General features: G+C 33.0%; 2 protein-coding genes and 1 long non-coding RNA gene across 4 annotated transcripts; 1 reads left to right on the top strand and 2 right to left on the bottom strand.

The window, feature by feature from the left end:
* Positions 1-102: 102 nt before the first annotated feature.
* LOC147940833 (uncharacterized) lies at positions 103-1067 on the bottom strand. Of its 2 annotated transcripts, none has more exons than XR_015562850.1 (2): positions 802-1067; positions 103-400 (listed from the first exon to the last, which is right to left on the bottom strand). It is a non-coding gene; the product is annotated as an uncharacterized LOC147940833 (long non-coding RNA). The 2 variants fall into 2 exon arrangements; XR_015562851.1 differs by having other exon boundaries at positions 103-454; positions 802-1063.
* Positions 1068-4261: 3194 nt separating this feature from the next.
* On the bottom strand, positions 4262-6938 carry LOC104700489 (putative N-acetyltransferase HLS1). The gene is made up of 3 exons (XM_010416014.3): positions 6359-6938; positions 5420-5770; positions 4262-5107 (listed from the first exon to the last, which is right to left on the bottom strand). The coding sequence occupies exons 1-3, from the start codon at positions 6551-6553 to the stop codon at positions 4472-4474; spliced, it is 1182 nt and encodes a 393-aa protein (XP_010414316.1). The 5' UTR covers positions 6554-6938; the 3' UTR covers positions 4262-4471.
* Positions 6939-10155: 3217 nt separating this feature from the next.
* On the top strand, positions 10156-12349 carry LOC104700488 (pentatricopeptide repeat-containing protein At2g30100, chloroplastic). The gene is made up of 2 exons (XM_087456978.1): positions 10156-11272; positions 11419-12349. The coding sequence occupies exons 1-2, from the start codon at positions 10541-10543 to the stop codon at positions 12196-12198; spliced, it is 1512 nt and encodes a 503-aa protein (XP_087313104.1). The 5' UTR covers positions 10156-10540; the 3' UTR covers positions 12199-12349.
* The last annotated feature ends 1818 nt before the right edge of the window (positions 12350-14167 follow it).

Raw genomic sequence — 14167 nt, 5'->3', positions numbered from 1 at the left:
ATTTTTTATGAATATATTGTATACTGTTTTATAAATAAGAACATTTGATCTCCTGATTAAATTTATCTTTTCTAATGGTAGGATATAATTTTGAGTCACTTATTTTTGAAAATATAGTTATTGAAATTTAGAAAATTTAAATAGAATAGAAGTAGTATAGATGTTTAAACATTTAAGATTTTATAAAAATGGAAAAATATTGCATTTAATTAATTTTAATCCTCGCTATCCGCTGCCACATATCATCTAGTTCTTTTTCCAAGTCTTTCATCTCTTACAGCATCACTACTATACTTCTTCCTAGAGCCGATCCTTCTAGCAGTAGTCATGACTAGACCAGAATACATCTAAGAGCTGACGATAACCAATTATCCTCAGATCATATTCAACCTGAAGACAGCTACAGAGCAAGAGCAACACGAATCTAGAGGATCAGTAACTTAAAAACCAGCTCCTGGATCAGATGAACATAGACAATTTAGGTTAACCTCAATCACATATTACCAAAGCTTAGCAAAAAAAAAAAAAAAAAAAAAAGAAGCTAAATCAGCTATAGGATTATGATAAGTGAGATGAAACATGAAGGATATCAAACATGAATTTGTCGATCTAAGCGAAATATGTTCAGTCGAGCAAATCAAATCAAACAAAAGAAGAGGCAACAGATCAGTTTAGCTCAATAATAAAACCCGACCCGACTTCCTATCACACATACTTGGAACATGACCAAATAACATTAGACTAAATGTTAAACCGATCAGAACTGATGAAGAAACCAAAAAAATCCAATTTACAACTCACCTGGACCAATTTGTTCCGAAACGATTGCATTACAAAATCGTCTAGAGGTCCTGGCTTGTACTCCAATTGGTAGAAGTGATTCGTAAAAATTCAATATTGGAACCACCTCTGAGGAATCAGAGATTCAGCAACGAACACGCCACGTGAAATTGGGACTTCGTATGATTAGCTGTGTAGACGATGAGTTGGAGAAGACGCTAGTCCTTGTCGGAGGAGGAAGAAGAAAGATAGCCCAACAAATAAGCGACAGACACGTACAGTCTCTTATTATCAATTCCAGTGTACTAAATAAAATAAAAGGTCCTCTTAATTTTTTTCTTATTTCTTCTGATTTATTTTTTTTTTCTTCTTTTAAAACTTCCCGTTGGAGAAGTTCTTAGTCTCATGTATTATTTTAGAATATAATATTTGATTATAAGAATTATATTCATTGAATTTTACTTTTACTCAGTTACCTTATATATTTAGTATTTACTAGATTGTATATGACCTGACTTTCCAGTATATTTTATTTATATGTTCCATACTTCCCCCATATGGTAATTATTAAGTCTAAAAATTATGTCACATGGCACACTTTAAAGTACATACAATATTTTATTGAAAAATTGACGTGATAGACCGAAACATCAAAATAATCAAATAGTCGAGATTACTATTAAAAATTATGAATTACAGTATGCTTGCTAATAAAAAGTTTAAGAGGGATCCAAAACTTAGGTAAAAACATGATCAACCTAAGTTTCTTAATCTAAGATAAATATAAATTATATGGTAAACTTCCTAAGGTTTTTTGAATTTCTTTTAATTCTTTAGTAATCATAATCTTCATGATTTCTACAATTTTGGTTAGTCATGTCGAGTGTCGACCGTTCGAATAACTTTACTCGATCTCGGTGACCTCTCCTCAATACATTTCATACAAAAACAAACTTCCCTAGACTGTATCTTGTGGGTAAGTAGTCTACATTGCTCGTAGAGATCCTTAATAAGAAGTCCATTACACGGAATATCGTTTTCAGATTTCAAGAAAGATGGTTTTTTTCTCGAAGCTTTTTAGTTGTTTCTCGAAGCCGTCTTCAAAAAAAGGTTCATGCAACGGTGGTGTATAGTAGTAACAAGGATGGGTTTGCTACTATGCATAGTAGTAGGCAAGAAAATTATTATTATTTTCTTTCCAACATTTCCTTTTCTGTTATTTTCTTATAATTTGCATTCGATTGTTTAACTTAATTTGAGAATAAATAAAGAGAGGATATATATATTTCCTTTTTTAATTGGAAATTTGATTTTTAGAAGTAGTGAATATTTACATAAAAACAAAATATATATTCGTAGGCTTGATCCGCAGTTCGAGTTAATATAATAAAATCGAAAAAGTTACTCTACATTAAGAAACATCTACACGTTGAATATAATTTCATCCCATATAATATCACAAGTGAATTAATAATTCGGAAATTGTGAAAATCTTCAGTACGATGAAACCACACTGCAATTCACCACATTCTCTAGCTATTGTGTCACAAATTATAACCATATACTTATTTTTATTAAAGGTATGCAAAGACGGTACTTAATTAATTAATTTAATAAGCCCAAAACTATTTAAATAATAAAATCAAATGAGAAAAAAGAACCAATAATTGGTTCGACTTATGCAGAAAGATGGGGGCATATAAAGTACACTCACCTTCCTTGTTCGACAACAGGACATCAACACCTAACTGTGAGCTGTTTTATCTTTCTAAGGTTTTCAGATTATGATTACTGATTTGAAGCCCCTCACACAAACAAAACTGTACGATTGCGTGATTCTATTTAATATCCACACAAAAACTATATATACATGCATGTCTATTGGTTTGATCAGAATTTCATTAGATTTGTTATCAAGACCAAAAAAGAATTAAGAAGTTTCATTAGATGGCTAACCAATGAACTTGACATATTCCTAAATTGTGAAGTACATTATCAATATCTATATAATATAGAATTAGGTCTAAATTGTAAACCAAAAAACCAATCCAGATTTCACCTATTTAGATAAAAAAAATAAATACAACATGTAGTTTAATATTTGCAACTTTATTTTATCCAATATTCACTCTGCATCTGTTATGTAAAATTTATCTATATTCACCTGTATGTAAGTTGTAAAGATCACTAATTACAATGTAATCGATATATTTTGTAATTTTTGTTATGAATTTTGTCAACTCTAGGGTCTAAATTCTAAAAGGAGACTAGACACTTACTGAGATATATTAATCACATCCATGTTAGATTTAGGAATATCACGACACTAAATTCAATTTCAATCTGCATCTCACTGAATTCAGTCTATGAATTATGTGTCAACAACATTTGTTTGTTTTATTTCAGCTCTAATAAAGTCATTATTTCGTTATAATTAGTATGATACTTTTGAGTACTTTTGATATTTGTCGTCATGCATATTTTATTGCGTTGCTAACAAAATGAAAATTGAAGCGATTGAATACATACACCAAATATTTAATAATTTGAGGACCTACATACCATATATTCATGATATTTATGCTAATGTTGAGGGGTAATATTATAAAAAAAAAATACACATACAAATTGGAAAATATAATTTATATGAAACAAAGGAAAAATAAAATAAACATATATAGGCTGTGAACATGTTTTAAATACCACTGCATATTGGCATTAAAAGAAAACAAAGAAGGAAAACAAAAACTTCAACGATAATTTCATCCACTTAATTTAGTAAGACTAAATACACATAAGTGTAAACGTATGAAAAAAAATGTAAATGTATATAAATTTGAGCGAACCATATGAACATCACATGGAGTAATTAAACGTATCAGGAAATGAGTTATACCTATCTTTAAGATAGAGGACGGTCCATCAATAAAAATTTGGTCTTAAACCTAATAAAAAGGGAACATAAAAAGGACCACATCACCGGCACCACCAATCTCTACTAATACTTCGTCTTAAGTCCATACAATATTGAGAAAAATGTAGGTTACAAATACAAGATTACACTCTGATTCTTGTGAAATATCATTTTAAACAAAATCATATGGAAAAAAGACTATTCTTTAACCAATTTATAGCTCAAACAAGATTGGAAGAATGCTAAGGACAACAAAATGGTGGCACCTACTTGAGGAAATCTTTCTAGATTTTAAATGGAAAACAATTATCATACAATAGATCTAGAAATAAAACAAAAACTCATAAATTATATAACTATATGTAGGGTTCATTTCTCTTGATATGTCATACTAAGCAAAAATGAAAATCCAAACCCCACAACATGTCTTGGATTCATATATTGATTGCCTTAACGTTTTGTGAGTCGATGGTTCGATTGTTCTTTGTTGATAGATGACTGTACGTTGATTTTGTCGGGTTTGACGGTTGGGCCTTTGGCGGTTTACATATAAGCGTTTAGACATCATTTGACGATACAATCATACAATCTCTTTAATGTAGACTTACACTTAGGTTTAAAATCAATAAAACTATCAAGCGAAGACATAATTTCATATATAGCTAGTCATTATTCTTAGGAGAAAGCAAAATGATATTCGCATATTTTGATATTCAATTCGGAACTTTAATTATCATTCGGATAAAACATGCCATGATAATTAGCTAGCTAGCTAAGCTAAACATCTCTTGGATCCACAAAGAGCGAAGACCGAGGTTTCAATCTGAAGCACATTTTGCTAAACTCACTCAAACCATTCATCTCCTCCTCGCATTTCAACGGCTTGATACACCACATATCATCGTCACATGAAAGCATTTTCCAATGTGGAATACACCTACCCAAAGAATCATCATCCTCGCCGTTGCTTCCTCCATCAACCTCCACCACCACGACTTTACGTGCGCCAGCATCATCTGACGCAGCCATGTTATGAACGTGCTCACACAAAGCCCTAACGAGTTTCCCACTTAACGGACCTTCCGCGTGAACCCCGTAAAGGAAATAGAACCCAAATGGAGTAAACAGATCAGGCAACGACCTTATTCCAAATAACGACAAGAATGTACCAAAAACCTTGGAAGCTTTAGTGAGAAGCAAATAGCTCAAACGAGATTTCTTGATCCTAAGGTTGAAGACTTTGCTACTATCCCAAACACTAAGCATTGCCCAGCTTCCGATGTTGTCATTCTTGTAGTAAGCCACCCATGTCCCGACACTTAACCTGTTCCGCAAGATGCTGTCTATGTCGTCCGGGAAAAACTCCGTCGTCGCTGCCACGTGTGTCCGGTACAACGACTCGGCTTCTTTCACCTGTCACTTCATTTTTTTTTTGTTAATGTTGATTTTTTAACGACCATATAATAAATGTATTTTGTAGATTTCTTATTACTGATTTTATATATGATGGTTTTAATTTTCACGCTAGATATACGAGATATATATATATATATATATATATATATATTTGGTAAAAATCTTATATATTCTAAATATTGAATGAAATTCAAGATATAAACCGAACTAAAACGTCTAATTAAATTATACGAACTTCATTTGAACTTTCTCATGATATGGTTGGATTAAATATAAAAAACATTACGCAATGTATGTGTGTAAAGTCACCTTTAGCATCCTTATTCCGATGTCCGACGGCAGTTTTAAACTGCCACCAGGGTTGACGGGATTGACCAGGATTGCGGGGTTTCTGAAGACGTTATAGCCAAGTTTTCCGACGAAGAGACCGAGAGAGGCTTCATTGTCCTTTTGAGTGGCCATGTAAGCATAGTCAGCATTATGAGACCCGAACCATTCCTCGAGCTTTCTCACCAGAATCGAGCCAATGCCACGGCGTCGGTACTGAGGCACAACTCTGAGACCAAGAACGTAACCCACTCTCACTGACTTATCATGAAACTCCACTGGCTTTACTGAGCCTTGTATGGAACCCACCACCTTGTTCCCAACTTCTGCCACCTATTAATTAATTAAGGTACATTAATTTAATAAACGTTATTTATATCGATCCAATTAATAGTACTCCACTTCACATACTTTACATAAATAAATTAACCATTTCAAGGATTAACAAAACCTTAACGTTCATACCAAGAAAAAAGGTTTAAGAAACCCTAGAGTAGTTTGGCTAATATAGAACCATGTGTTTTAAATAAAGTAGTTCTGTTACCTATGATTTTTTAAATGATGTTTTAACATTTCCATTAATATATATTTACATGCTCAATATACATCTTAATTATTCCATCTCTATATTTGATATAAATAAATCTATCAAAATAATCTAAGAAAATACGAAAATTAAAACAACATTTAAGTAAAAAGCTTATTTCATAACAACACTCTTTAAAAACCGAGGGAAAATATAAATATTACATGTGAAATTATATTACTGTAGTTCAAATTTGTCTTCTTTTTTTTTCTTCAACAAATTTTAGGCTTTTGAAATAGAGAACCATCTCATCCTCTGGTTTGATTTTTATCTTAAAATAAAGAATAGTCTTTAGTTAAGAGAATAATAATAACAAGAGAGAGAGAGAAATTAACCAGCATAGTGAAGAGAAGACTGTTTCTGATCCTGCATATCGGATCGCCTAAACTGTCTGTGGAGAGAAGAGTTTGGTCGTCGTGACCAATCTCACAACTCTTCTCCACACGATCCATTTGAATTATGTCCCTACGATCATCGTAGCATCTGATCACCACCTCCCCATCAACTTCTTCTTCCCAGTGCCCCACCATTCTCTCTCTCGTTCTCTTTCCTTCTCTCCCTCTATATCGAAATGAAATAAAAGGAGGAAAAATGTTGAAATGAAAATTAAGAGGGATAACAATTCATACAAGGAGTTTGTTCAAAAAAAAAAAAAAAACAATTCATACAAGGAGAAGAATCAAATGACATTAATGTGGAATCTTATATATAGAAGTTAATATTTTTTTTTTCTTTTTTTTTGAACAAAGATATATAGAAGTTAATAAAATGTCCGGATGACTAAAAATATAGACATTTCATTAATATTGTTTTGTATATATATTAGTTGTAAAGTTCATTAAAGTTTACCAAAACTTGACAATTTCATTGACTCCAGGAAAATAGTTTATGTGAAATCTAAAATAAATTTTGTAGACTAAAAGAAGATTTAAGAAAATTGAAAATAAATTTATTATTTTGTAAACAATTTTATTTATTGGATAATTAAATTTTAAATACGAAATACCATCCGTAAAACCAATACACTACTAGCTACTACTTTAGGCAAACCCTATCTTATGCGGACCTGCCTTCTAACTTAGGTAAGTAATCCGCAAACTTTGACTTAATTGTTTAATACGATAGTAATTGTTCCACGTTTATGAATGTACCTTCTAAAAGCGTTTTATATTTGACTACAGTCGTTGTAGACATGTCCAGCTATTAGTTTTAGTAAATTAATTTTGTTACGAGGTTCCAATTCAAAATTAATTGGCAATGAGTGAATTGAATTTAATATTTTATATTTTTTTCACATGCTTTTTTCAAGATAATGATTTTTCTAACTATTAATTTTGATAATCCATCATGCCCTCTCGAGATAATGTTTTTTTTTTAGCTATCTCGATAGAATTGAGTTTTTTTTTGGCCATCAATTAATAGATGGTTGAGCTTTTATCTGAGCTGGAATAATTAACGGGCCATGTAGGTTCTGATACCATGTTAAATTAAGGATTTATTATGAATTTCCAACTCACAATCAATTGACAATGAGTGGATTAACCCTAACTCTTTATATCTTTTTACACAAATTTCACATTTTTGAAAATAAAATTTTCTAAATCTTTGTTAGGCGCTAATAGTTTTCCTAACCAATTCATCAGAAATTATTATTTTATTGTCTTTTAATATAAATTTTGAATATAGTTTTTAGTATTTTTTTTTTCATTTGAGCTAATTCGTGTAAGACAAAGAAAAAATAACCATAAAACATCAGTTAGACGTCTTGACCGATTGAAAAATTGTGGAGAATTTTGGCTAATACTTACCGTTTTAGTCTAAATCAGAATGTTCAAATAGTTTTAACCATCAGAATGTTCAAATGTCTAGATGGCCCATTGTTAGATATTGAAGTTTTAGTGAGATACAATATTTAAAAAGGATGATTAGTTTTAGATTAATATAAGTGACTATGTTTGGTCCCTAATAACGACAACTAGAGAAGTGAACACTCGTTCATCATTTGTCGCCCCTTTACAATTCTCTTTTTATTTTTGTATGCATTATTATGTTGGTACGTAGTTCTGCCTTCTATTTTGATATTGTTTTTTTACAATTTACAACCTCCACAGCAAAAATAAAATAAATCCGAAAGTTTGGTCCAAAACAATAATGAAGGAAATCATGTTGTAGTAAACATTCTGATAATTTAGAAATGATAGTCTAAAATTCCTCCTTCATATAAAAGAAAGCAATCTTTGTCGAGTTCATCAGCCAGACAGCCACCAATGTTTGCTGAGCCAGACCAAATGAAAATTGTGGAAGTTATCTTTTGGTTGATCGATTGATTAGCATTTCTAAGTTAGCTATATGTGGTTTAATCATCAGAATATATACATACTTATGTATATTTATTCATTTAAAGTTTTTGTAGGTATTAGTACACTCCATGTCGAAATTTTTACATTTTGACTGTATCCACTTCCACTCATTGTTGTTTCTTAATTATGTTTCCATATACATTGTTTATTTGTGAATCGTTATATCCGTTGATTATGGACGCGTTGGTTTGATAATAATTAATGTGCAAGCTTTATGGATCGACATAGCTCATCCCACGTACGTGTTGATAGCAGTCATATTGCCAAATGTTTTTGGTCAATTCAATGCATGTCAACGTTATTACATTCAGAAAATATGTATCAGTTTACGTCTTTTATTGTTACCAAACTAAAATAAAAGGTTGGCAGACCAAAAGCGAAGTAATATAACAATATGATTGGGAGATGTTTTGGGAGTGGAGAGAAGGAGTCGAGAACGAATCATATGTTCGCTAACTTAAACTAACCAAAGCCAAAACGAATACGTAACTCAATAAAGATTAGCAATTTTCTTTTTTAATTTGTTTGATTATATATTCTCATCTTTATGCAATGTATTTCGTAACGTTGTTGCGTTTTTAGGAGTGATGGTCCACAACCACAACAGACTGGACAATTGACATGGAGCACAAGTTTATTGGAGAATAATATCCTCGGATTTATGAAAAGACACAAAGGACAGATTACGACGAATTAATGGCTTTCAAGTTAAAGAAAGCTTTGAGATTATTTTTATTTATTTATTATTTATTATTTTTGATGAAAATTAGCTTTGAGAAAAAAATTTAAAGTTAGTTTTCAAGAATCTTTAGTACATCAGAAATTAAGAACTCTTTTAATATTTTAGAGTATTTTTGTACAATGAGAACCTTTGGTAAAATTCGGGTATAAAATAGCAACGAAAACAAGATTGCTTGTTTTTTTTGAACACTTTATAATAATGCTACATTTTTCAAAATTTGTTACACAAGATGTGCGATTTATTTAATGCGAGCGGGTAACTTTATCAAATGAAAACTAAAATTTTGGACTTCCAATTATTAAGTTTAGTTTTTGTTAGTGTGTCTTGTAACAATCATAATAAAAACAGGTTACATCTCAAAAAGTGTTTTTTTTTTTATGTTCAAATCATTTATTTTTTTTAATATTTAAATAAATGAAAATGAGACAAATTCATTAAACTACAGTAAGCAATTTTGGGATTTCTTTGATGCAAAAAAAAAAAAAATACATAAAGTATTATCTTTACCCATTTTTAATACTCAAAATCTGAATCGTGTATCTATTTTACAACACATCAAAATGGGGGTCTTATATTATAAAATATAAACGTCAAAAACGTAAGTTGTTCAGAAATATTTTATTCGTTCGGTTCTTATTAAAGGCCTTAAAAAAAAATTAGCAAAGCCCATACCAGACCCACATAGACCCATAAATATATTTGTCTCGTTTACAACGTTGTATAAAGTCAAATATAACCCCTTTGTCCAGTTGTCCATATTTCAAGTCTTCAACTTGGCCAACATAGTAGCTGTTCAATAAAATTCCATTTTGACCCTTTGTTATTCTTATATAGCCGAGTGGCCAAATTGACGGAGACATCCACAAATCAGAGAAATTAGCATCTTAATCTAAATAATATAGAAATTACTTCAACCCAATTAATTTTTATTTTGTGCAACCAACCAAAATTAAATTATGAAATAAATAAAAATCGAACGATAAACAACAACGTTTTTAGTTATATGCATGGGTAGAAACGTCTCTTCACTGGGTTCAGCATCTGCTGGGAGCTCTGAAGCGGCACGATGAACTCGCCATGACACGTAAGCGCTTCGTAGCCTCTAGTTGAAACGGCGGACTCAAATCTCCACCGTTGGATTAAATAAGCCACTCAAATCTCAACCCTTCATTTAACTAAATAAATCAATTAAGTTTTTTTTTTTTTTTCATTTGTCTGTTATCCTTTCATTGTCTTCCTCACTTGTAAGGTTCCTTATTGATAATTCCATGGATTATCTTAGTTTCTACTCTCATGGTGTCTTCTTTCCCAGAAATCACTAAAATTAGAATCTTTAAAGCCTTTGAGTTTCAAAGTTTTTGACTTTAAAGCTTTCTCCAAGAAAAAAAAAACTAAAGCTTTTTAATCCGATTATTATGGCTTATGCTCGTGGATTTGCTTCGTTGACCCAACTAAACCTAATCTTCTCGCCGCCGATTTATCTCCGACGACTTTATCAAACCCACGGCGTAAAACCCAGTTCCCGAATCAGCTGCAATCTGAAATCAAACTACTCCGCTGGGAAATTTCGAGACTTGAAACTGTCACGTTCCGTGGAGCTAGACCAGTTCATCACAAGCGAGGAAGAAGAAGAAGCAGAGGATGGAATAGGAGAAGGCTTTTTCGAAGCGATTGAGGAGTTAGAGAGGATGACTAGAGAGCCATCAGATATCCTCGAGGAGATGAATCATAGGTTATCTTCACGAGAGTTGCAATTGATGCTTGTCTACTTCGCACAAGAAGGTAGAGACTCTTGGTGTACTTTAGAAGTGTTTGAATGGTTGAAAAAGGAAGATAGAGTTGATGAAGAGATGATGGAGCTGATGGTTTCGATTATGTGTGGTTGGGTTAAGAAATTGATACTGGATGAGTGTGGTGCAGACCAAGTGTTCGACTTATTGATTGAGATGGATTGTGTTGGTTTAAAACCTGGTTTTAGTATGATGGAAAAGGTGATTGCTTTGTATTGTGAGATGGGGAAGAAAGAAAGTGCGGTTTTGTTTGTTAAGGAGGTTTTGAGGAGGAGAGATGGGTTTGGTTATAGTGTTGTTGGTGGTTCTGAAGGTAGAAAAGGTGGACCTGTTGGGTATCTTGCTTGGAAACTGATGGTAAAGTTTTGAACTTTTTACATATTCTTTGCAAGTTTGGTGGATTTGAGATTAAAGAGATGTGATATGGATGGTACCCTCTTGTTACTTATCGTTTTTATTGTGGTTAGCATTGTTAATGTGGATATGTCTTTTGTTTATATCAGGTTGATGGAGAGTATAAGGAGGCAGTTGATTTGGTTGTTGAGTTAAGAGTTTCAGGGCTAAAGCCAGAAGCTTACAGCTATCTAATTGCGATGACAGCTATTGTGAAAGAGCTGAATAGTCTTGGGAAAACATTACGCGAGTTGAAACGCTTTACACGGGCTGGTTATGTTGCTGAGATGGATGATCACGATAGGGTACTCATTGAGAAGTACCAGTCAGAAACATTATCCCGTGGATTGCAGTTAGCCACTTGGGCGGTTGAGGAAGGTCAGCAAGACGATTCTATTGTTGGGGTGGTTCACGAGAGGCTCCTCGCTATGTACATATGTGCAGGACGTGGACCAGAAGCAGAGAAACAGCTTTGGAAGATGAAACTTGCTGGGAGAGAACCGGAAGCTGAGCTCCACGACATTGTTATAGCCATCTGCGCTTCGCAGAAGGAGGTTGATGCCGTTTCGCGGCTTCTGACGCGAGTTGAGTTCATGGGATCTAAGAGAAAGAAGAAGACTCTGTCTTGGTTGCTCAGAGGGTATGTGAAAGGAGGGCACTTTGAAGAGGCTGCAGAGACATTGATAAAGATGATCGACTCTGGCTTGCATCCAGAGTATATTGATCGAGTGGCTGTGATGCAAGGAATGACAAGGAAGATCCAACGGCCGAGAGATATTGAAGCATATATGGGGCTGTGCAAGAGGCTGTTTGATGCTGGTTTGGTAGGACCTTGTCTTGTGTATTTGTACATAGATAAATATAAGTTGTGGATAGTGAAGATGATATGAAGGAAAGATAATGGAACAATTAGGGAAAGAAGTTTAAGGACTCTAGGCTTAGATGGAGGGATCTGGATATACAATTTTTGGGTATATAATAAATATGTATGTATGTAATAGTCTGTTTTTTAATGGAAATATTTTTGGACTTGTTATGCAAGCTAAGTACATCAATCACAACATGCTCTAATTCTATCTGCTTTGCTTCTTAATTTCTTGATTGTTGGAACCCTCTGCAACGAATACCTCCCCGCTTCAAACATTTTTGATTCCTCTGTTATTATAACCTGAGTTCCATTGCTTTCTTCGCCTTGTCTTCCTTGAGGTCATCCACGTTGTAAACTCGTGCACCGTCTAATTCAGCAACACAAGAATCAACGTTTCTAGGAACAGAGAAATCAACAAAGAGCCCTCGGATTATCTGTATCTCCATCTGCCGGAGAAGGAGGAGGTAGCATCTCTACGTGCTCCTTCAAGAACAATGGTGTCTCGGATGCTGTGTTAGTAAAGATTACGTTGGCTTCTTCAGCACAAGCTAGCATTTCTTCAAGGAAGGTGATTCAAAGCACACAACTGAAGGATAGCTAGTGGCCACTCAGCTTCTGGAATGGCAAGCTTCTCATGCATCTCGAGATGAGACTTTTGCTGTCAACACGTTTTATTTGGAATGAAACAAGGTTCAAAATGCAAATAACATAATTTCATTATGTTAACATGATTGATTCTCTATTATTTTAACAAGGTTTTGATATCTCTTGCTCAATCAATCTTGCTGTCTTGAAGACTCGATTCTCTCATCAATCCCATTCACAATTCCACAGGATGGCCGTGTCAAACGCTTGTACTCCACTCTCCACACCATCTCTCTTGTTGATGCCAAGAATGATGCCAATGTTACTTGGCCTCTCAAGACTGATGACTTTTTCCCGTGAGTGGCTTGACTGAAAAAATTTTACATTCCTACCTTCAACATCTTACTTTCTCTACTCGTGCATATGCTTACTGGACTGGCTACTTCTCCAGCCGTCCTGCTCTTAAACTGCTTCCTGGAGTCCCATTTCGCTTTTCCTAGTTAAAATTCTAACATGAACATGGCCTTGCATTTTGGCTTTTTTCTTTCTTTCTTTCTTTTCTCTCCCAAATAGGCCGCAACGCAAGGCAACTTGAATTTCTGGTGGGCAAGAAATCTGGAGGTCCAAACACTTGCTGTCTTGGGGATGCTTTAGGGATTGCGCAGCACCATGATCCTGTCACTGGAACTGCCAAGCAGCATGTAACTAATGATTACATGAAACGCCTAGCTGTTGGTGCTTCTGAGGTAAGATCACTATGGGGATTTCTATGGGCATCAAAACAAGATTGATTGAGCAAGACTTTTTGCACAACACGTTAACATGCAAATAACATTATTTCATTTTAAAATGAACCCAAAATTACACAATCTTTTCATAAAAATGTTTTGTAAATATTGCAACTAGTAATGTTAAATTCAAAAAGAAGAGCTAATAGACGTTTTACTTTGAAAAACAAATTGTTGTTTAACAAATTCATAGTAGTTTAGTGCTTAAGTAATATATTTTAGATTTTGGAAGTTTATGATTTAAGTCTTCCTAGTTCCCACTAACAAAAATACCATTTTTGGGATTTTGATATCGCTTTAATAGTTTTAAAATATATAATTTTCTTTATATCTTTATGTGTAAAGCATGCCAACTCAAATATTTATATTATCATGTACTATGCGCGAGGATACGTAATAATATTTAAAATATTAATAAATATATTTTTTGTTTTTAACATTAAAAATTGATATGATATTCAATAGAAATTTTAGTTACTTTTGAGATTCAGAGTCTTTAGTTTTAGAATTTTTAGGCTAAAGTATAAGAAATTTGATATTAATTGTAGTACATAAAATATTGAGAAAATTATGTATTAACTCTTCATTGTTATGATAATGAAATTACTTTGAAATGAT

This window comes from Camelina sativa, chromosome 7 (assembly GCF_030686135.1).
Source record: "Camelina sativa cultivar CO46 ecotype springtype chromosome 7, ASM3068613v1".
Lineage (NCBI taxonomy): Eukaryota > Viridiplantae > Streptophyta > Magnoliopsida > Brassicales > Brassicaceae > Camelina > Camelina sativa.
The sequence above is the reverse complement of the archived record's forward strand: the minus strand, read 5'-3'. Positions and strand labels throughout refer to the sequence as shown.

Bases quoted from the DNA above. Each gene is read 5' to 3' on its own strand.
- LOC104700489 (XM_010416014.3), bottom strand. From the start codon at position 6,553: ATGGTGGGGCACTGGGAAGAAGAAGTTGATGGGGAGGTGGTGATCAGA. The intron at 5,771-6,358 runs GTTAATTTCTCT...ATTAATTAATAG, and splicing joins GTCTTCTCTTCACTATGCTG to GTGGCAGAAGTTGGGAACAA. The intron at 5,108-5,419 runs GTGACTTTACAC...ATGAAGTGACAG, and splicing joins TCGGAATAAGGATGCTAAAG to GTGAAAGAAGCCGAGTCGTT.
- LOC104700488 (XM_087456978.1), top strand. From the start codon at position 10,541: ATGGCTTATGCTCGTGGATTTGCTTCGTTGACCCAACTAAACCTAATC. The intron at 11,273-11,418 runs GTAAAGTTTTGA...TGTTTATATCAG, and splicing joins ATCTTGCTTGGAAACTGATG to GTTGATGGAGAGTATAAGGA.